Here is a 23817-nt window from a genome sequence, read left to right as displayed (position 1 = left end):
CATATCCAAAGCTTGTTGCTTTATCAAGAAATACTTTACAGCTGCTTGTTGCTGGCAGTATCTAACACCACCACATGTACTGTGAAGTAAGCTACCAAGTACTTTCACACATACCACCTCTCTCTTCCCTTCCAGCAACCCCCCCCCCCCGAGCCTCTGTGATGGGGACAGGCACGTACCGTGACGCGGAAGGGCGTTGTGGCAGCAGGCTCCATGGTGGGGTTCTTCTCGGTGACCCCGCTGGGCATGCTGCGCCTCTGCCCGCACCTCTCCGGGGGGGACTCTGCGGATGGAACACAAACCAAAGGACAATTACAAACACAGGAGCCCAGGAAGAGCCCAGGAACACCAGCAGGCCATGCGAAACGGGGCTTCTTCCTTGGAGATGCTCTTGCAAATGAGCCAACACAACAACCCCACTGCTGCCCACAGAACGGCGTTCAATCAGCGAGACTCTCACCTTCTACAATTAGCATTTTTTATACAGCTGTAAGCTCCAGATAATGCCTGACAGGTTGGCATTATCATTACTTCCAGTCTGCAGATAGGTAAACAGAAAATGGATTGAGCTGAGTGAGAATTATATGCAAAGTACAGATCTGTGCACTTGTGGACTTGGTACTCCTAAGGGAAGCTGCTAATGGGGTTACAGGCACAGGATGCTGAAGTTGCCTCTCTAATTCCTCCAGCAATTTGCTTTGTAACTAGGAAAAATTGTTAAACCCTGCATTTATGAAAGTATAAAATGTGGATACTTACCTCCTTCCCTGCAGGTGAGGAAGGGAGGGAGCTGGAAAGGCTAAATTAGCAAATATGCCTAACACTGAGAAGATTTAGAACAATATTAGCTAAGGTCAGCAGCTATTACGAGCGGGTGTTTCCTTGGTTCACAAACCCTCTTTGAAAGCACCATGGAACTCATAAAAATAGATGGATTTCCAAGCTGCCATTCAGTGGTGCTCAGACCTGGTAACAAGTTTCTTTCTCAAACCATGCCAATCCTGAGCCTCTGCAATCTGCAGTTTGCTGTCATCAGGTCTTGGCAAGGAGGGCTGTCGCCGTAGTGAGGTTCTCCCCTTGCCAAAACTGCTATCACCCGGGATCCATAAGGAACAACTAATACCTGCAATTCCACTCAACAGGTCCTGAGATGTATCTCAAACTATTCCACAAGGACAGACTGTGAAATTCCACCCATGGACTGGGCGAAGTGCTCAGTGACATCTTCCTTGGTTGCAAACCCTGCCCATAATCCCTCAGCAGCAGCCACGCACCCTGTGTGAAAGCCAGACAGCCAAAACCAGCAGTTCCCAATGGCTTTCACAGCTTCCAGCCAAGCCTTCTAATGTCTTGGCCACTTTCTTTGCAGAATGCTGCTCTTTGAACCTCAAGGAGACAATAAATCCTTCACACGTCAGCTCCTCTCACACTTGGGCTCCTTTGAACAGTGGCCACTTTTATTTTTGGACTGTCATAAACTCCTACTTGATTACAGCATTTTGAAAGTGAGCTGGAGATGACAAAACAACTGAAGAAGCTGCTTTGCATTTTCCTAACGACTAGCAAAATAAACACTGTTGAAAGCAGTTCTCATATACATGGCTGGAAAACAGAAACCATGGGGTGAGGTGAAAAGCAGCTGCAAGAAATGCCTTTCCCAGGGCCTGCAGCACAGTCCTGGAGCTTTCTTCCTCAACCCAATGCACCTTTTGCCTTCAGCACGGAGGGCAGGTACGCACTGCTCCGTGTAGGTGTTACAGCACTATGGGTTTGCACCACTGTGGTTTGCCAGAGCAAAGTGCGCAATGGTCTCACTTTCAGTGATGTCCCAATCTCCTTCCTCCTCCCACCACAGAGGTCAGGGAAAGGGAGAGTGTGTTATGGCCCAGAGCTGATCAGTATCTGGGTCTGACTGCAGCAAAGTCACAAACCGTACTCTTCAGTTCTTACTTCATTGTTAATATATACCCAAAGCAGAGCAGCAAACACATCAGTTTGAGCCAGACCAAAAGAAATGATGGGCTAGAACCTAAAGCTCTCTATCAGCCTTAAGTTTATGGTTCACCAAGTGGAGTCAAACCTCCATTGAGCTCAGTTCAAGTAGTGTGGGTATTGCTGGAGAGGGGAATCTCTGCAGGAGAGACACATTACAAAACTCTTTAGAAGGAACCAGAAATATCTCACAGGAGGGTTGGGTGTGGGTGTTTGGGGCGGGGAGGGGGGAGATGTTTGTTTTAAAGGGAAGTAAAAATAGCTTACAGGTAAATGAGTAACTCCTAACTACCAGAAGGGTACAGCAGAACAGTTTTACATAGCGAATAGTATGAGTATGTGAAGGTTTGAAATGCCCTGTTCCTCAGGGTTAGAGGAGAAGTCTTAGGCTGGGTTACTCTGCCTGGAGATGGGCATTAGCCACGTCTGCTAGGTAGCAAGACAGCACATAACAGGTCACTGTAAGGCAACAATTAAGACTCTCCATAGCCACTAGAGGCTGAAAAAGAATGGCTAACCATTTACAGCAGAAGATATTTAGGTTAGCCATTGGAAGAAGTCTTCTCTTGACTCGTTACACACTGGAACTGATCTTCTGGAGAGAGTAATGGGTGCTCAAGCCTATCTCAAAGGTTCCTGTGGCAGAGCTCTCCCTGTCAGGAGAGGTTCAGGTACAATGAGCTTCCTCCCTCCCCTCTTCTGACGCAGATGGGACCAGATGATCTGATATCAGATTCAGTATCTGACTTCAGCCTTTTCCTCACAACCTCTGATGCTCCTTCCTCCTGTCCTCAGCTCTACTTCTGGACAGACTCTACAGCAGCCGATCACACCCTTAATGGCAAAAAGAGTCCAGGGTCCTACCCTGACCTCTGTTCCACACTACAGTGTGACCCTTTGACATTTTAATGCTCTTCATGAGATTCACAATTGATAAAAACCTGGCCAACCCCATGGGAACACTGCAAGGTTTCATTAATGAATACCTGCCATCCACTTTGTATCCCAAGATAAAGGATTCCAGAACAAGGAACAGAATTACCACAGGCAGCTAACCACAGAATGACATTTCCAGAAGCACTTAGTATTATCAGATAACATCCTCACTAGACAGTGAGTTTCTCTGTTAGCTTAATATCATCCCTCGGCTCATAGAAATTCCAGGATTATACCTTCATTTGTCCATTTATTTGCTCTGTATCAGATTTGATCTGAGGACTTAGACACACAGTATCTAAGGGCACTATTTGCTCTCCCAAAGTCCTCAACTTGTTATGAACTTAAACCCTCCAAATCTTTCTTTTATGACACAGAGGCCTGAAAATCACTGAAGTAACAGTCTATTAAATGAGGATTATAGTGCAGGAATACCGGATCTGAAAACGGATTCCTTGGGTGTAGTGCGAAAAGCCACAGCACCCACAGCAGAGATGCTAGCATGCAGGAACGAATACCCCCAGACAGCGATGGTTTCCTGATTCCCTGCCACTTGCAACACAACACCCAAACAAAGGATGGGCTATATACAGATGAGCAATAAGAAGCTGATGGACAGCTGAATCAGGCAGACACATATAAATATATTACCTGGCCCTTTAGGAGCTCTTAAAAAGCTCAGATTTGGGCTGGAAAAGGTTCGTAAGTCACAGTGAGGAGCACCATGGCCACTCTGACTGAAATTCCTTGTTTAATTTTCTCCTGACAGCATTTTCCCTGTACTTCCCTAAGCTGCCCAATGCTATCCAGGCATTTCCACTCACCCTCCCTTTGACTTTCCCCACTGCAGAACCGTACCCCTGAGGAGCCCCCCAGTTCTCTTTCATGAACATCTTCTGAACCTCTGCACAAGCAGCACTGTTTGGTGTCTGCCACAGAGCCACGCTGGGCTGGGGCTCATCTACCTCACGCAGTCCCAGAAGCAAGAACAAACCAACCCAAGTGCTTCCTGCTCTCCCAGATATTTACAGAAGGCTGCAATGTTTTGGCTTTTCCCCAGTGCAGGATAAGATCTTCAGAGAGAAACTTCCTTGAAGTTACGAACCCCCTGAAACCTCTCCCCGGTCGCCACACAGAGCTGGGTCCAAAAGCTGCTTGGGGCGTAATGCACCAGGATGGCTTTTTAAGCCACCAGGACACACAGCACTGTAAACACGGCACCTTAATGGAGCACCTGGCAGAGCTTGTGAGCATTCCTGAAACTCTTTCTGGACAGTGAGAAACACATTTTATTTGTTAACTAATTCATGGCACCCCATCTGACAGAACAATTCATCCTCGCAACACTCCTCCATGCCTGTTCCTCATTCTCTGCAATAGCTACAGAGCAGCCCCAAGGCTCCCAGGCCATCGGCAGCAGAACAGCCTGTGAGGAGCTCCTGGCACCAAAGCTCTTGTTTAACCCACTCAGCATCACTGCCTTCCTTGTTGCAACTTCTCCAACACTGCTACAGAGCAGGTCATCGTGCGTAAGAAAAACACAAACAAGTATTACTACTGTTTACTTTGCACTTAGCAAGTGAGATGCTTTACATTTGCATTACCTGCTCTTGTGAATCACAGCTAGTCCGAAAGATCATCAGGATTACGCTCTCATTAGTGGGAATGAATTACATTAACTCTTGTTTGTTCATCTTACTTCACACTCTCCCCCTCTCCTGCTCTCCTCTCGCACACAATTCCAGGGATCACCATGTGGAAGAGACAGTATGAACAAAAGCAAAGAGAACCAGCTGGAAGGAATATCTAACAAGCAGGCACTTCCCACCAAGTTGGTTTTCTGCTACGAAACTGTTCCAACTCCAGCCAAGAAAAGGAGGTACAAATCTGAACAAGAGAAGCTAGCAACGAGCAAGCATCTCCCTCAACTCACCAAAAGGAAGCCGTGCTTGTCAGCAACACACATGCCATGGCACTCCGAGCCAGCCAGGAATAAGAGAAGTAGAGATGATGACTTCATCAGAGGCAGCAAGAAAGAGAAGTATGCCTGGAATGCTGGACAGGCCAGCAGCAGGAGGCCAGGTCCCTGCCCCGTGGCACAGGGACGTGCTTTAAGGAAAGGAGACTTTAGAGGACAAGACTTCCCCAGGATGTCTGGAGGTAATGCAGAACACTAAGAGCTCATCACAACCCACAGCTGGTAGAGAGGATCCCGCAGGAGCCCTGGGAGAGGTGAGGCTGGCTCCAGAGCTCAGAAGTAATCTGCCAATGGAGTTGTGCTCCTCCCTGTCCTGCCCCGTGCACCGGGTTAGTGTTTGATATCTCCGAGCCTGCCAAGGTGGAGTTTCTGTGAAACCAGAGGGAACAGGAATTACCGGTCTCCTGCTCACACAATTACACTCTGAGCATTAATTTTATTGCTTAATGAATTTAGGTGTTATTCCTCTAATTTCTGCATTATCTAATAACTCCTTACTACAAACCCAACAGAGGAGAGGAGGAGGCACACAGTGACAGCAGTGATTTAACACGGCTCACAGTAGCACTTATGAATTAAAAGCAGTCCCTGGAGAGCAGGTATTTATAATGTCTGTGTGATTCCAAACACTCAAGAGAGGCTGCAGGAAAATCTACATTTCAGACAGCTTTAGGTGGTCACCTGAGACCAGGAGGAAAGATGGATCTTTAATCTGAATCCAAAGGGGTATTTAGAAGCTGCTGTTAGAATAATGGTGCTTTTAAAAGTGGAATATTACCCTGGGAATAAATGATGACAGAACATAACAAATACTGAGTTGAGCCAACTTCCCCCTTCATGAGGCATTGAGAGGGGGAGAGCAGAGATGCCAGAATGCCTGATTTCCAATGGACAAAGGTCCATTATGAGCCTGGCGGGTTACGAAGTCCTCGCTAACCTCTCCTGCTCCTGTCAGCTGGGCTGGAAATCCAGTTTCAATTGAACAGTTTCAGTGTTCAATTACCTGGAGAACTGTTGATGCGAACATATCACCCAATGCCCTGGTGATCCCTGAGTGAATTCCAGTTGATCCCCTACAGCAGTATTAGAACCATTATGCCACATGAAATTAGTTAAAAGTCAAACCTTTATTAGGCCATAAAATCGACTTTTAAATGAAACTGGTCATGAAGCAGAGGTTTAGGGCAGGTAATGGTGCCCTCGGAAAAACCAGACTCATCTCAAAGCAAAGCTAATGAAGGCTCAGAGGGGTGTTTTGGAGGCTATAACAGTTTGTATCACCACTTTTTGTGTTAGAATACAATTATTGCGCATCTTGGTTTAAATACACTTCTAGAGAGCACAGCAATCCCACCGGCTGTCCCCGCAGCTCAGCTGCAGCAGGCTCAGTGATTTACTCCCCAGTCATTTAAAGCTCTAAGCAGAAATAATGCCACATTTTTGCATGCTCTCACCACGCTTTCAGACAACTGAGGATGCTGTTTACAGAACTATAGCTTGTTAAAATAAAATACTCTCACTTATCTGAGCATTTACATACAAGCCAAACTGGGAGCATTACTTGCTACACTCAGACACAAAACATTTAGAATTAAACAACTAGAGGCTGGTTGAATGCCACAGTGACTACTCCAAACAGCTCCAGCTTCTTGCCATTACCTTTGTTGCCCTCACAAATGTCTGAAGTGTGTTACAAAACCACTATATTCAGCTGAGCAGGGGGAATGAGTCAACTGTGCCCCTGCCTGAAAGCATAGAAGGCCCCTGAAGCACCACTCAGAGCCATACAATCCTCTGCAGCCACAAGGATGGTGACTGGGACAGTTGTATGAACTGAAGAGCCTTATTTGAAATGGCTGGAAAACAGGAAACAATTCAACTCTCAGGCACATCATCCCATCAGCAAAAAATGATGACATCTTCTCTCAAAGAGGGACTAAGATCTGCTGGAAGAAGAGCTTTTCCTTTGTTAAATAATGATCTGAAGTGACACTGACCTTTGCCATAGCACGCTGTGCACTTTAATGGATCTCATCTCATCTCTGTTTCAGGTTCCTGGATATTGTGGGCTCTGTAGTATTTAATATTCCTCAAAGTGCTCCTGTGCAAGTGCTATTAACAGCTCTTGAATCTAGTGCTGAAAAAAGCTTTGCTATTTTTCTGTGTACCTGATGTGTATCTATTCCTCTACCTTCTCTACTATTACCTAGGAAGATAATCCTTTCGCCAGCAGCACACTGAGGCGCTGTTTGAGGCATGCAAAGGGACTTCAGCCCTTTGCTCTTGTCTTTCCGTGGGCTTTGGCTGGCCAGTGCTGCAGCCCCTTCTCTCCTGGGCAGCTCAGGTAGACCTCCCAACCTTTAAAGCTGGAATAAGCTGTGTTTCTATTTTCACCCAGGAGTCGGGTGAAGCGAATGTTGTTCTGATACAGCACAAATCCAGCTGCCTCACTAGAGGGAGCTGAAGCCCCTTTGCTGGCCACCCTACCCCAAAGCACTGACCCAAGCAGGATAAATGAGACGCGCAGACCTGCAGTGCTTGAAGGAAACCTGCCGCTGAGACAGAGCAGAGGGGTGGGATTTCTCTCGTGCTGTTGATCCGCTTGTTTTGTTGACCTTCAGCATCGCTGGTACCTAAGAGGACCTTCCCTGTTCTTCTCTCCGCTGCTCTGCACCTTTCACTGCTGTGGAGTTCACTTCTCCACTGAGATGTTGCCCTGTCTGGACACGGCATTTGTTCCGTGGCTTGGGGTGAGGTATCTAGGGCAATTCTACCCCCAGAGAGACCGATGGGGAACATATTCTTTACCTGAGGAGACAGACTAGATGTAATTGTCAAGAAAAAAACTACTCTGAGGGCAAAGAGGAAAGGAGAGAAGAAAACTGCACAAACGGGAAAGGAAAGCTTCGCTAATTCTCAACATGAGGAGGATGAATATGGACACACTGACTTCTCAGTCCTGAAAAACTGAAGAAATGGATCAGATCCATGTCTAAAAGGAAGGCAGAGCAGCAGGGGCCCAGACCTGGTGCCAGGGAGAGAGTATCAGTCACTCAGAAAATCACCCCCCTTTCTAACAATACATAGCAAATCCTGCTGATTGAGCAGCCTTTATTACAAACTCCATTTTACTGCCTGGTATTTTTCAATTATATATGTATATATTTGGTATTTTTAGCTTTTATTTATCCGTCTCTGAAATAAAGTATATGATATTTATCTTTCTTGGGATGCTGTCTAGAGAACAAATTCATTTTTGCTAATGGCATAGCATTAGGCGCATTTTCTCCAGGGTGAAGCTGAAATCAAGCACAGGCTTAAAAAATACATCAGAAGAAGCTGAAATTCCAGCCTGGTTGGGGACCAGATCATGGAGACTGCTAATACCCTGGTTAAACTGGAAAGGATGAAGGGAAGTGGAACATCAGCTTCTTCCTATGTGATGATAAAGACAAGCAACAAGAAGTCTGGAGAACAAGAAGTGAGCTCTGGGGAGATTTAAATTAGGCTCATCCATCATGCTTAACATTTCTGCAAAGATTCAACGCCGTTACTGGGCTGCTCTCTTGCAGCACTTCATCAGCTCACAGAGGCAGGCCAAGGCAAGGGACAAACTGGTCCCTTCTCTGTCACCTCTGTCACAGCAGGGACGGGGCATGGACAATATAACCCTCTCCCACTGGAGGCTGCCAGGAGCCCCTGCGGGCTGCTGCATCCACACAATGTGGCCATCAGCACGTGGTGGTGGAGCCCACAGGTAACACACAGCCTTTGGCTAAGCTCACAGGGTCCTTGCAGCAGGATGGCTGGAGCACGGATGGCTCCCTCTGCAGCCGGGTCTCTCCCAGGGATCCCAGCACATCAGGCACTGGTCCTGCCAGGCCTCCTGTGGAACTGCAAAGGGAGCTGGAAATCCCACATGAACAGCAGCACGTTGGCTCTCTTTGCTTCCAGTTGCAGAGAGAAGTAAACAGCAGAGTGGCCCATAGTGCCACCGTGGCAACCCCGGAGACAGGAGCTACACCCAGAGCACAGCAGTGTTGGTGTCTCCCATCAGTGAGGTTTGTTTCATTGTGAACGCGTTCTCTTTGGTTTGGGGCTTTCTTCACAGCTGACCTGGGCAGGTGAACTACAACTGCTTCACAACAGTTTACTTTGGGGGTGAAGCAGCAGCATGGTGTAAACGAGTACTGTGTGCAGTTTAATGCCAGGCCGTGTCTCCCTTCATGCATGGTGGTGGCTGCTCTAACAGGTCTGTACTGGCAGAATGCAAATGAAATAAATAAATACTTCATTTATAAGCATGATTCATCAGAGGTTTCATCTTCTACAGCAAAGAAACAGATGTTCTACTGATGGCACTTCATTAGAGAGATAAATGGGGTCACATACATATCTCCATTCACATCCATCTGCATAATAGACCAAACATTAAGAGTTGAAATTCACATAGTACATGCAGCTTTTGCAGCAGCCTGAAAAAGTCTTAATGCCCAGAGCCAATTAATCCAAGTTAGATTGCCTTAACACTGAAGGAACTTTAATACTGTTCGAGAAAGCAGAAGGTTGGGATTTAACACTGGCTGTTTAGGATTCAGTTTCTTTGGAAACACTTCCAGAAGAGTACTGGATCTTAAGCAACTGGATAGCAGAAAGTGTTGGTAACTACTGGACAAAACACAGGATCTCTCCTGATGAAGCAATTCGAAGGCAGTATTAAAAAGCAGCAGTGATAGATAGGGAGAGCATGCACAGGCAGGTATGTGAGGACACAGCACATCTGCAACACATCAGCCATCCCCCTACGTGCCTACGTGCCCAGAGTGCTGCTGACAATGCACCCTGTCCTCCTCGCTGCTGCTCCTCACCCATCTCCCTGCCAGCCAGGCTCTCTCAGCAATTGTTTCACATTCCATTATTTCTAATTGTGAAATAGAAATCCTAATCTATTGTGACTCAGACTTCTCCTTCCTTTGGGGGTGGGTGGGTATTTCTGCTTCTCTCACACATACACACTCTGAGAATACTTGCAGGTATCAGCTTTTAGCTTTCAAGCAAACATCCTCAGTGCCAATGAAAGAGATGGTAGAGAAAACACTAAACGCAGCCACGGTTTCTTATTTCATACAAATAACGGTGTGCCACAGATGGACATACAGAAACCACCATTCAAACTGTTACACTGCTTTGTGCAACCAACCCACAGCAATTGTGCTGGTTTGCGATGGTGTTGCCATGCTTTATTCAGTTTACCTACATGTGTAGTAGATCAAGGGATCTACCAGGGCTACAGCATTTGTACATCTTCCACCCTATTTTTGAAGCGGGAGGGAACAAGAGGATGTTCTTACCTACACTAATCCCAACATTTGTGGTTTCCATCCTAAAAAGACCCAGGGTATGTGTCGGGACTCCTTCCTGCACTACTGAACCAGTCTCTTGAGGAGCTATACGCTCTGTAGCTGCTCAGCAGCACGCCCAATGCTGCAGGACAACTCCATACACATTGTGAACCACACCAGCTCTTCCTGGGGATATCAGTGCATTGCACCCCTCTCAGAAACTTGATTTTGGTGTTCACCCCAGATTCAGCTGGTGTTAGAAGTAAAGTTATGTAAATGAACACCAAATGTTCTCACTTTAACTATGGCAGCCAGATCAAAATCTGTTCCCATCTAAAGGTATGAAGGTAATAACTGTTAACCTTTGACGGCTAAAAATGTAAAGGCAAAATATCTTTCATTTAAAACTTGCTCGTTTGGTTACCATGGACACTGCTTAATCATGAAGGATGACTATTACTTGTTACTATGGTAACCAAGAAGCTTAAGAAGCATCCTGTAATTTAACTCCAGATGCCAAATTTTACAGCAGTCCACCTATTACCACATTTGGATACTTCAGAACAAGCCCAGGCTTGATCTCTGACTCCACAAGAAATTCACTGATGCAGAAGTACTGCAAGAAATCAAAAATGTGAGCACAAAATGTACAAAGGAAACTTGCACTTCAAATAAATTGGCTGCTTCAAAAAGAAACATCAAGTGCTCAGCATCTGAGGATTCCTCTTGCAGTGTAAATGTTAATGAAGCAAAACTTTGGCTGTCTTTATCTTGTCAATGTTTCTCAAAGTCTGTACAATTGCAGGGCATGTTTTTAGCCAAAGTGAACATTTTAATGCTCAACTGAAAATGAACTTCTGCAGTAATGTGAGCAAGCCTCCGAGAGCAGGTCAGGAATCCCAGCCTGGCTCTCAAGAACAACCTACAATAGATCCACACGTCCCTTACGCAGGCAAGAAGCAACGGTCAGGACACACCTTCCGAATTCAGACAAGCCATGTGCTGCTCCAGACAGCCTTTTGTAGTCTTTCTGCTCATTAAAACCAACCCTAGCACTTGCCAGGAGTTACTCATCACCGCAAAGCTTTACCTTCAGCATTGCCAGAGACACTTCAGTGAGGAGCTTTGTCTCCTGCAGGTCTGGGACATGAGGCTGGGGAGAAATGCCCTGGGGCTGATGCTGTTTCTTGACCCTCACCAGCTCCATACAGTGCCTGAATTCCCAGGTTTCAAAAAGCCATCAAGTTTTACGTTTGCTCATTTCCAAAGGGGCCTGAGGAAACCTTGGCAAGCCTGACCCCAAGGCTGCACTAACAGTGAAAGGGGTGAGTGAGTTCTGGGGTTTGTGAACCGTTTTTAAGATGCATGCACACAAACACACAAGCAATTCATATCTACATCTAAAATACTCTCTGCAGTGTTTAACAGGAAAGCAAACTACCCCCAGCCAGTGCCTGAGCTGAAAAAAGCAGAACTGATAATGCCCAAGTATGGGAAGTGACCCAGCTCATTCCTGAATCCATTGAGAGCAGAGTAAATTAAAGGATTATAGAGTGCCTTCAGTGCAATAACTTAAGGGATTAGTGGCACACTGGAAGACCTTCAAGGGAAATATAGGTTTAAAAGCTTTAAAAGGCAGTTCTGTGTCTAAATTGTTTGGATTGCCATAGCTGTAAGGAGACAAACTTACTCTAATACATAAGCGATCATGAACAGGCTGCTGGAACCCCTCTAAGCATGCTTTTGGAAGCAATTCCATGTTGGACTCAGACCAGGCTTTTTAACCTCTTTCTCATTTATTACCTATGGCTTTTAGATAAAAACTCACACTGCATTACTTGGGAGCAGCTCTGCTACTTACTTCCCTTCAGAGCAATCAGCCCCTCTTAGCAACACCGTTAAGGGAATGTGAGGTTACTACTAGAAGAAAAGGCCTTAAAATAGAGCTAAAATGAAAGGTGAGCACAGAGAGACACGAGTCAATCTTCAAGGTGCCTGAAAGCTGCTGGTACAATTTCCAGATTTCTGTCACAGCATTAAATAAGCTGCTCCTTAGATAGTGATTTCCCTGAGTTACTCTTAGGCAGCATTGACAAGTCTCACAGTGCCATCAAGACTGATGCTGTATTTAGTTATCTCCAAAAGATGTGTCTGCTGGGACCATGGACATCGAGGCATGGGGTTATGGTCATGATTTCAAATAACACGGGAGTCAAAACTCCTCTTACCTTGGGGCAAAAGGAAAGCCTTAGGGAAAAACAGAGAGTGAGCTGCTGGAGCTTGTGCCATGACTGTGTCATTGAGCACCCCAGGACCTCCTGCAGGTTACCCCTGGCCACCACAGTAAACAGGAATGGATCTACCTTACAACTCCTCCAAGTATTTGCAGCTCTTAGAAACATGCTAAAGAAAATACAAGAATTGTTGCCAGGTTGGACAGGGCTTGGAGCAAGCTGCTCTAGTGGAAGGTGTCCCTGCCCATGGCAGGGGGGTGGAAATGGATGAGCTTTAAAGTCCCTTCCAAGCCAAACTATTCCATGATTCTGTGATTCTAAGAATTCCTCCATCATGCAAGCTATTAGAGTTAGTGGAGATTTTTATAGACAATTAAGCACTGAACAAATGTGGCACATTCTCAGCTGGAGCACTGGTGCTAAGAATAGCACGGCTGCCACTGAACAGTTCCTACAAAGAGCACAGCTTAAAACATTTTGCATATCTTTTCTATGGGCATCTGTCAGCCACACTGTTAAAATTTCAATGAAAAACTGCACGAGTTCAAATAGAAATCGAGTGCAAAGAGAAAATGCCACTAAAGAGACTGGAAAAACAAAGTGATGGCCATTAAACACTGTGAAGCAGGAAGCTTTCCTTTTCCTGGCATTTAAAAGACACCACCCTTGGAAAAAACCCTATCACTCACGTTTATTATTGGACTCTTCACTTGCTGCCCTTAAATGAAAAACACTCTTATGCAACATTTTTAATAATTATTAAAGGTATTCTAAGGCACAGGATTTGGATTCTTCAAGAAATCTCACATGTAGGTACCCCTTTGGTTATGCAGAACATAAGGCCATATAACGTAACACTATGTAATTGTACTATTGATGGGCTACTAAAGTGAGTAACTTAAAACTTGCAACTTAAACCCAAGTGAAGGATAAAGGAAGAATGGGAAGTGTGATTCTCAGTTTGAAATGGTGGGGCTGTCAGATAGACAAAGGCACTGTAAGTGTGGGGAGGCATTCTGTTGGGAAAGCACATGATAAATTACTTACTTGCTTATTTATTCATTAGTTAATTACGGTGCTGTTCTTCTGAGACTGATCTCGCCACTGCTGAGCTATCAGGTTTGGGGATGATGCAGGGATTCTAACACCCAGGCCCTATCATGGCTAGAGTTATCTAAGCTAAACCTCATTTAGAGTGAGTGCAAACAAAAGACACACACTGAAACATCCATGTTTTCCATGATCTGACAGGCATGGAGCTACGTGTAGTTCAAGGGAAAGTTAATTGTGGGTCATGAAAGAACAAAGTATTGTTTCAACATTTCATGGGAATGAATGAATTACTTAACTCTGAATCTTACTTAACAATAAAGTGGGAATTTTCAGTAAGGGAAAAGTTTCTAACCAGAATGAGAGAGATCCTTCCCTCATGACATCCAATTCAGTCGTGCCTACAGGACAAAGCCCTGCAGAGGTGGAAAGGGAGAAGCTCCACGTGGCATTCCTTGTTGAACATCACGTTTGTTAACATGCTACAAAACAGATTTTCAGCTGGGAAAGATTAGAGTGAAACATGTGAAATTTCAGTTAACTTTAAATCTAATAAAACCTCCTTTGTTGTCATGACATTCTGTTACATGCTGGGACAATTTTCAAGTCTCTGCGTCCCTCATCCCAAGCGAGTGCCTTAACCTCTAAGGTATTGGCTATTTGGGTATAAACTGATCTCTCATTTAGCACTTTAAAGGTTTTGATTTCATCAAATAGAGAGAGAGGAAGACAAAATTCCAGCCGTTTTCAAGAGATGCATATCTGAATAGCCTGAGCTGAGAGAAAACCAGTCTGACCTTCGCCTCCGAGCTCTCAGTGTTTGGTGTGCTAAAATACTAAGCTTTGCTCAAGATCAGTCGGTTTTCTTTTCACAGCAGCCATCAAAGGAAAAGAAGAAAGCTTGTTCAATAAAAATCCTTTTTATAGAATACCTTGAAAAGCACCTGAGATAAACAGAACTTAGAGCAAGACATTTCTGTCCGAGGAGCTGACGGAGCCAAAGTATCCGGAACACTAAACCTTCAAGATCAGGAACTCCAAATGTTCTCCAGTTCTCAGAGCTTTGATGACAACTGATTACCTGCAGAGTTTCACAGAAGAAAGACCTGAAGCCAAAGCTGCATCTGCTCAGATATGAACCTGCAAATGGAGCATCCATGAGTAGTTTCTATGGGCAAACTGAACACGTGCTGCTGATCCCCATTCCTTCATTAAGCCCATAATTTAGTAGCAGCAGAGATACCATGAAGAAAGCCACAGAGTACTGCAGGCAGGAGCAGGTGTTGCTTTTACTGACAATTCTCCTTCTACCCTCTCTGCCTCCCAAGTACCTTCCAGTACATTAGATGGATCACCTGGTAGTAATCATAATTACTGCCATGATTCCTCATATGGTTACACACGTCTCTGAGCTGAACAGATGGTCCATGGAGGAGAGGGGGTTTCTGCAGTTAGGGTTCTTAACTAACTAGTGTATACCTGCAGTGTGTCCTGAATCCCTGCGGGGAGCAGAGCCAGGAGATTTCAGACATTATCATCACTTTAACAAGATGAACAGTGGGGTTAAACGTCTCTTGTTTATCCACTGTCAAACAGCACACTGGAGGCATGACCCCATGAGGCTCCTGACAGCATGCTGTCCTATTCTGGCCCAATTCACCTTCCCCATCACTTCCACTGATCTTCCACTATTCTACCCCTGGTCCTCCCACGGGGACAGGCTGGCAAACATGCTGAAACATGTACTGCATGTTAAAAGCACCAGGGCTAACCAGAGAGCTCTGCAATACAGAGTACCACCACATGGACCATCACATAAAGTGGCTGTCATTGTGAAGAGCTCAGTCCTATACATTTTTCTGCATGCCACAGCAGACTGCCTGCATCTGGAGTCCCAGCAGAAAGCAATCCCCCCTCGCCTTGGATACTTGCATAGAAAATGCACATTCCGTTCACGTTGCCTATCTGATGTGCTCGGCAGAGCTCTCCTGAGGGAGCAGCTGTTTCTACAGCCTTCCTACCTCAGGAAGCAAGCCCTGTTTCCCAAAGTCAGTCTCAGCTGCAGCAGCCTGTGCCGTGGCTGTGAGCTGTAACCCAGCCTGAGGTGGGATGTTGGTCCTGGGCAGGCTGCGCTCCACAAAGGGCCCTCAGGGAGCAAGGCTGGTCAGTAGGGTGAGTGTGATGGGTGGCATTGCCCCCTCAGGGAGGGAGAGGGGGAAATATCAACGTATAAATGTAGGCTTTTAACCCAGCCTCTTCTGTATGCAAAGAGACTGACACGAACTAGAGAGGGCGGAAAGCAGCTCTCTGACCCAGAGCAAACCGGAGCCTGCTGGCAGCAGATGGCAGCACCTGCAGCTCCTGGGTGCTCCCCTATCAGCGCCGGCATCAGGGATTTATCATCCCAGACTGATGCAGAGCAGTGAATGATTCCAGATGGGGAGAGCGGGTTTCGTGCCAGCAGAGACCTCCCCCAGCCTGGTAAATGGGTAACACCTCTGCGTCCAAAAGCATGCGGATAACCTGCTGAAGTGACACACCGTGGAAAAGCTCAACTTCCAGGTATTGCTGCTCCTTCAGCGAGGGTCATGGCCTACCTGGGCTGTCTGGGGATCCTGGCAAAGGGTCTGGAGTCTATAGAGAGCAAAAAGCTGCCAAGAGGATGTGTGGGAAACACACATGTGGCAACCAGACTATGGCCAGTTCCTGTGCAATAACTCCAATGAGTCTATGGTGACCTCCTGCTGAGGAGTTTTGATGTCTGAGTACTGCGGATCACACTGTACATCAGCATTTGTGGGACCCTCAGCTCCTTCCTTCACCCGGATTTGTAGGTTTGGGAAATTAACATTACAGCAACAACCCCTCAAACCTCATTCTGATTCCTGCATTCTCCGTAGCTCCCACACCTCTACAGCCTCCTGCACACTAACCTTCAGCGAGACCAAAACTGCCAAGGAAGCATTTCCTTTGATGTACCCTGGCACTCCCTTCCCACTGTCCAGACTGGCAGCCAAGGCACAGGAGCCAAGGAAATGACTCCAGGTTCTGAACCGAGCCCCACCACAGCCCCAGTGCATGGCCTTGCTGTGTGCCACCACTGCCTCTCTTACCAAAACTTGTCAAAAATGAAGAGAAAACTCTCATCCAGATTTACAAATCCCTGTAAGATCTATAGACAAGAGGAGCTCAACTAGGGCTGGGTATTCCAGCAGGCAGGAATCCGAGGGACAACGTATGACAAACACCAAATACCCAGGGAGAGATCAACAGCAAGAAGATTTCCGTTGGTTCAAATCCAATTCCTTACAGACATTAGGGCTGAATTCCATTTCCATCAAACCGCCTGTATATTCCTTGTGTTCATAACACATCACGCCATTAAGCTCCTAATGGGTTACCTAAATGAGACTCACACATTTAGTTTGTCACAGTAACTGAAATGACAGCAAACTATTTGGGTTTGAGCAGCATGGAGGAGGAAGAGGAACTGTTACATGCTCTGGAGTTTACAAACACTCCTCCCGGACAGGCAAAACAAAACCAAACCATGGGAAGAAAACCACTGTGTGCTCAAAGGAAAAGCCGGAGCTCAGGGACTGATTCAGCTTCCTATTGTTTTCTCAGTGATGATTCAAAATCTTTTAAAAGGTCCTGAATGTCAGGAAAAGCAGAAAGAGGACACTGCACTGAGCTGAGTCTTGTAGTGCTAGAGTCTACTTCAGAACCTGCTTCATAAATCAGGATTAACTCCAGTGATTAACTGCATCTGCACAAACACCTGATGCAGTGCTGCTTTTTATTACGGCTTTTTACTCGCACACTAACAGTAAAAGGTCCTTTTCAGTTAATGGCTCTGATTAAGCTCCAGACATTCTAAATGTGACCGGGTTGTCCCACTAGAGGCTAAACACAAACTTCTCCCCTCCTTCCTGATAGCTCAGCAGCGAAGTGACCCGCAGCCTCCCGCCTCTCTGCCTGCTCTGAGGACAGGCATAAGCATCAGTAAACATTTCTTTCACACTAGAAGAGAAAGGCAGAAAAGCTGATTTTTAAAATGCAAGTGGGTCAGTAGCTGCCTCCAGTAGAATAAATGGGCTGCATGAATGAGTATGCCCTAAAGAAACATTACTCCCTGGACCTTACTCCTGCTGATGAGGACAAATAGGCCCTTTTAGAACAGGGGTTTTAAAAGCGCAAAGTGATTTGGGAATACAAGTCCCACAGGTTTCTGCAGTGCCTCTGGAGCACAATCTTCAGGCTCTTTTGAAAATCCCACCGCTAAACTGCACTCAGCTTTGTAATTTCAAAACCCCTGGTGATGCTCAGCCCAGGAGGAACAAGAAGTTCCAGCAACACATCTTTGCAGATAGACACCGTCTCTTAATGAAGGATTTCTCTCTATCACCATCAGTTAGGCCTCCAAACAGCCCAGAAAAGTAGTTACCTTCATTATACACATGGAGAAACAAGAAGAACCATGAATAAGTGAAAGGACTGGGTTAGTTACAGCCACACAAGGTGTTAGAGCCACCATAAGGAACAGCCCAAGCCTGACTCCCCAAGCCCTTTAAATCGAACAGTTCTCCCTCCCCTGCAGCAGACAGGAGCACTGTCCTGTGAAGCTGAACACAGCGCACAGGTACACTTACACATCCTCACACCGGTCATTCTTATCTACAGTAATGAAGCAACAGCACCTATGTCTTTGCAGTGGCAATGGAAGAGAACGGGTGTTGCAATTACCCCTACTAAGCGGCCTGTTCCGGCTCCGGGATCTGCTTCGCTGTCTCTGCAGTCGTGACCTCCGGAGCAGTCGATAGTAGTAAGATGGTCTCCCAGAACTTTTCCTGCTGTTCATTGACATTTTGGTATTTTTTTTACACATCAACACATGCAGGCACAGGTTCACTCTCCCCTCTGGCACAGCAGCAACAGCTCCAGCGGTTAATTCGCTGGAGGCTGGTTCTTTGGAGTGGAAAGGGAGAGGGGGGAAGAGGAACTCTTCACTTTACACATTTAAAAAGAAAAACAACAAGAAGAAAACATAAAAAAGAGAGAGAGGGGAGGGAAAAAAGATCCCGGCACCAGAGAACATGTCTCAGCTGAGGGAGGACTTGCAGCAAGCGAGATAAACTGTACTAACAACTCCTGCCCCAAAAAAGATAAGCCTGCTGGAGTTGGAATAGGAAGCCAGAGTTAGCCTGGGCTCTTGAAACGTGAAGAATAGGCTGGAAGAAATCCTGGACTGGATCCTCTCTGCCAGACAGCAACATCTGATCAAACTGCACTGGAAAAGCTCAAGAGCTTGCTGCAGGAAAGCGCTGGGGAGCCTCAGGGTGCAGCTAGTTTCTACCTGCCCTGGCCATCAGATCATTTCGGAGATGAAGTTTCAGGCGACTTGGTTTGCAGCAGGAGGGATCTCCAAAAGACTGGCTTGGGGAAGGGTATAATGATTTCCTGGCCATGGGACACATGTTAATAATCATCATGGAGCAAAAGCCCCGGAAAATAAAGTGAAACTTGAGAGGGTAAAACTTTAATTAGAAGTTGAATGAACAGAGCTCCAGACTCCCCTGGAGGCCCATTTCCTTTCAACATTCAAACTGAGTTATAGCACATCCCACAAATTACAGAAAGAGCCTATTTACCATTTGGGTTCTGGTGGCAGCGAAGATTCCGCCTCCGGCTCATATTGCTCAATAAAACCACATTTCAATGGGCAGAATTAACACTTTAAGCCATGGAGGAAAAGAAGAGACAAATAAAATAAAAGAGACTAACCAGATAAAAAATATCACTCCATATTGAGAGTTTAAAAAGGTCAGAAGTGAATTATCCAGAACCCTTCACAGAAAGTGCTCTGAAGGAAAAGTCACAGACATTTGTGAAGGCCAAGAGCTTCATGTGCTGCCACTTCACAGGAGTGAACAGGTGTGAGGTACAGTGGTGTGTGTACAGCTATGAGGTACAGTGATGTGTCCACACCTCATCAAATGGGACGAAGTGCAGAAGGACACTTGCACAATCCCTCTCTGCTCTCTGTCCTAGTGCTGGTGGCAGTTTCTCCTTGGGGTGTCTCGTGAAGCTGCAGGATGAGGCAGGTCTGGCTGAGGACAGGCTGCGTTCCCCAGTTAGAAGGAGCATCTTCAGAAGCTTGACGGCTTCCCTGGATTGTACTGTGTGGTACGTCCAATAACAAGAGGCAGAAATGATCAGACTTCAGCCCACTCAGCATAACAAGTCCCTTCCCTACCACCAACCATCTGCCTTAATTTTAGCATTTCATAACCTTGTGCAGTCACGGAAAACATCAGAATTCCACAAACCCTGGATTTCCTTATACTGAGTGGTAAACCCATGATGTTTATCAGCTGAGAAAGGCCCTTTCAGGAGGAAGAAAGCAGGTCTCAATCTTCAGGGAAGTCCATGCCTGGTTTTGAGGCCACGCGTCAGGAATTCAGCGCCAGCTTTTAGGCAGAGCAGGAACAGCCAATCAAGAGGGCAACACCAAGTTCAGGTCAAGGAGGCAGATCCCAGCTGGACAGCAGAGGCTCCCTCTGCCCCTGGGAGGGGGATGCTGCACAGGGACATTGCTCTGTGCTTCCACCTCATGCACCAATGCTTCCCACAGCCCCACATCAGATGTCAGCACAAAGGGAAAGGTTTCTGTTACTGCACATCTGCCCTCTTCTTGTTATCCAGGGTCATTGTATTTTTTTCCATATTTAGATTAAAAAAAGAAACTAAAAAGCACAGGAACAACTATAACCACTTTCCAGATGAGCAGAGACTCATCCTGTGCAGGGGATTCAACTCACAAACAGAGCTGAGAACATCTGGAAGACAGTGATGGGGAAGTCTGAAAATACTGAGGTTAAGTTAGAGATCTACTGTAGACAAGAAGCCAAGTATTCAGGTTCGTCTTTGTGTCTTAATAACTGAGCTGGTAGCTCTTAAAAGAATCTCTTACAATTACGCTTTTATCACTGGGAATGAATTTAAAGCAGCCAATCCAATATAATTTTCCTTTTGTCATTCCCAGCAGTACAAAAGGCACTGATGGAAATGAAAGTTTAAACAAAACTATTCTAAAAGCTCCTCCAAGTGCAGACAAGCTGAAAGGGAATGTTCGTGTGTGTTGGTAGGTGACTTATCCTCGCACTACCTGGGATGTGGCAGACAGGCGCATCCTCTGCAAGCAGGCAGAAGCACAGAGGATGTGCCTGCGGCCACGTGCCTTCACCCACTTGTGCTTCAGCTGCTGGACCATGTCGAGGGATTTTCATTTTAATCAAGCTGGCACCTTCAGAAATGCTCACACAGGTGACTGTGACCCAGGAGAAGTTAATGAGGGGCTGTAAACTCTCCTGACAAGAGAAAGCAGCTTTGCTGTAAGAGCAGGAATGGCTGGAGTTTTGTTCATTTTCACCAGCTTGCCTCTGTCTTTCTCACCTCAACAATGTTTGTGAAGACCTGAAGTTCAGCTGCTACATAGCAGCAGGCAACAAAATGAATGACCCATCTGGGAGGGAATGTGACTGGTCTGGACCTTTCCAATTAATCCAGCTCTTGATTTTCTTTCTTTCCTTTTTTCTTTTTCCCTTTTTGCTTTTTGCAAGCCCCATCCTGACACAAGAGCTCTTTTGTACAGCAGAACCTGTAACTTGCGAACGTCAGATATATTAACTGCTCTGGAGGAAAGCTGACAACATTAAAACCTCTATCTCTAAAATAACACATCACAGTCAGGCTGTTCCCTCCCCAAGCAGGAGGATGAGCTCTGTCACGGGGCTCTGCTGAAGCGCTCAGTGAGGGCAGCAAATGGAGCCAAACCTGGCAGTGATTCTGGGGGTGTCAACTCCTCCTCCCCAACATTAAACACAAACCTAACCCACCAAATTAAGCATCTACCAAACTGTAACGCCTCAGTAAAACACCCGTTTTGAAGCACTGTTGGGCTTCAGAGGGAAATCGGAGCACCCACCACTGACCTGGTGTTCCCGTCCTCTACTGCTGTCACCTGGCCACCGAGGCTCTGCAAACTGGATTTCTTTCACTCCTGTACCAAAACCAACAGCATGGGAATAAATTCTGCATCAGCACCAGACTAAGTTCTGGCTGCAGAGTTACACAAACATGGGCTTGTTTGCTTTGACAGCAAAAGGAGGAGGCTGCTCAGCTGCGGGGTGGGGGGAATGGCTGATAGAAGCCATGTATCATGACAGGAGCCACATGTCGCGACAGGAGCCATGCCCATGACAGGAGCCTCCCCAGGGGCTGACACTTGCCTGTTTTAGCATTTGTTTATTACTTTGTACCTGGAAAATAATGACTGTACTTCAGACCGCACGTTCCCGAGGCAGCCCCGAAGACCTCTCGCTTTCCTGCTTTCCCAAAGGGCTTTAAAGGGAAACAATCATTCCTCTTAACTCCCTTGGATTTTATGGGGAATTCCTTACTCCAAAAGTGAAAGTTCCTGTGTTCTGCCTTGTGGGGCCCAGCGTGGCCCCAAAAGATCTGTGTGTACAGGTATGAGGTACAGTGATGTGTCCACACACGTATTAATGGCCCCTGAGTTCAGCCCTCTATCTGGAAACAACAGCTTTCATGATTTCATTTCTGTCTCCCAAAGAAGTGAAGTGAGGCTTTCAGAAGGCCAAACAAATAAGCAAGGAAAGGTTTTGCCTGGGCAGCAGGGAGGAGTGGTGGGTATCAGCTTAACTTCTGATTCGCATTAGGTCCATGAACTACAAAAGAATCATAGAAAAGCTAAAAAACATCAAATTGCAGCCCAGATTTCCCTGTCAAGGTAACTGCTCTACCTCTGAAAAGTGATTATATTCCTTTCACAGTCTGAGGCAGAAGGAATAAGGGAATAATCTCTACAAAATACCTGTCTTTTAAAAAGTAAAAGAAACAAGAGTGTTCTTGTCAGTGATCCCAGACACTCTCAAGATGTGCCTGCTTGAATTTGCTCACAAGTCCTTTGCAGTCTGCAGTTCAGCACACTGGAAGCTGGAAGAATTCCAGGCTTATTGCCTTAAGGCTACCAGGGATACATAAACTCATACGCAGAGCCGGAGGAAGGCAATTTCCGCTGTGTAAGGATAACTTAACTTTCAATTCAGCTGCACCCATAGCAAAATCTTCAGTGACATATTTGTTTGAAGACCTAAAAAGGAAAGTTTCATACACACAATTAAAAATAAACTACACCTTATTAATATTTTAATGGAAAACTATGACTATTTTATGATATGAAAAGGGAAATTAATTTCCTTCCCACCTTAGCTAGAATGTAGCAGGTTTTTCACAGCCTTGCACCGAGGTGGTACAAAGATTAAGGATCAAAATGAGAAATCAGAGAATCACAGAATCACAAAGTGTTTTGGGCTGGAAGGAACTCAAAGCCTCATTCAACCTGGCCTTGAACACTGCCAGGGATGGGGCAGCCACAGCTTCTCTGGGCACCCTGTGCCAGCACCCTCACAGTAATTAAACATTTACTGTATATTTAAGCATCAAATTCGTTGCTCTCCAAGCAAGAGAAATAAAACTAAAGCCTAGAGATTCTACCTCTACTTCCCAGCAAGTCTATCAACACACTGAGCTTCAGCCCACATTCGCTTTCTGTGTACAGGTGGTGGCTTCTGGACAGTGAGAACAGAGTACGACATTCCAGCTCCAACTCAGTGCGGAACAGGCAAACAGGAGGGGGACAAACATGTTATTCCTTGCACTGGAAGGACGTGTAGTGCTTTGTGAATAGCACACGCAGTGATTCCCATCGGAAGGGCTGCTGGGTCCCGGGCAGGTTACAGTAACGCCAAGGAGAGTCAGTGTGTCTGAGAACCCGACCGGCGCCGCTTCCTGAGCCATGCAATGAGCTCCGGACTGCGGGGAAACAGGGAAGAAACACACGGACTGGCCTCAAAGCAGGACACGTTTCCTGACTACTTCCCAGTAGAACAATAGAGCTAAAGAACAGAAACGTTTTCAAACCAGCTTTCAGCTAGCTGGGGAACCCAAAATAAACCCCAGTAACTCACTCTAAACTGACTGACGTGTATCCCTAGTGATAAGGAAACGCTACTTGGGCAAGTTGGTTTATAACCTGACTGGAAACGATGCTAATAAAATTTAGAATGTCAAAATCTATCTGAAGATTTGTGCTATGATTTCCACACATCTAATGAAGTAACTAAACACATGGAGTCCCAACACAAACTGAAGAAGAAACTCTTACCAGAATCCAACATCCTGTGCCTCAAACCAGCCTGTG

At 46.0% G+C, this 23817-nt stretch overlaps 1 protein-coding gene across 5 annotated transcripts in view; it reads right to left on the bottom strand.

The window, feature by feature from the left end:
• DAB2IP (DAB2 interacting protein) overlaps positions 1-23817 on the bottom strand; it is a 167879-nt gene that overhangs the window by 123030 nt on the left and 21032 nt on the right. Inside the window, exons 1-2 of one of the 5 annotated variants that reach the window (XM_062640937.1) lie at positions 18279-18683; positions 180-283 (exon numbers count right to left, since the gene is read on the bottom strand). In XM_062640937.1, coding sequence (XP_062496921.1) covers positions 180-283; positions 18279-18420 — 246 coding nt within the window. In that variant the 5' untranslated portion in view covers positions 18421-18683. Of the gene's footprint in view, positions 1-179; positions 284-4861; positions 4879-18278; positions 18684-23817 lie in introns of those variants that run through there. The other 4 variants (XM_062640936.1, XM_062640935.1, XM_062640939.1 and 1 more) reach the window with 4 other exon arrangements.

This window comes from Pezoporus occidentalis, unplaced genomic scaffold (assembly GCF_034315485.1).
Source record: "Pezoporus occidentalis ecotype Australia unplaced genomic scaffold, CSIRO_AGI_Poc_V1 ctg68, whole genome shotgun sequence".
NCBI lineage: Eukaryota > Metazoa > Chordata > Aves > Psittaciformes > Psittacidae > Pezoporus > Pezoporus occidentalis.
Note: the sequence above shows the minus strand (reverse complement) of the source record. Positions and strands in the feature narration are given on the sequence as shown.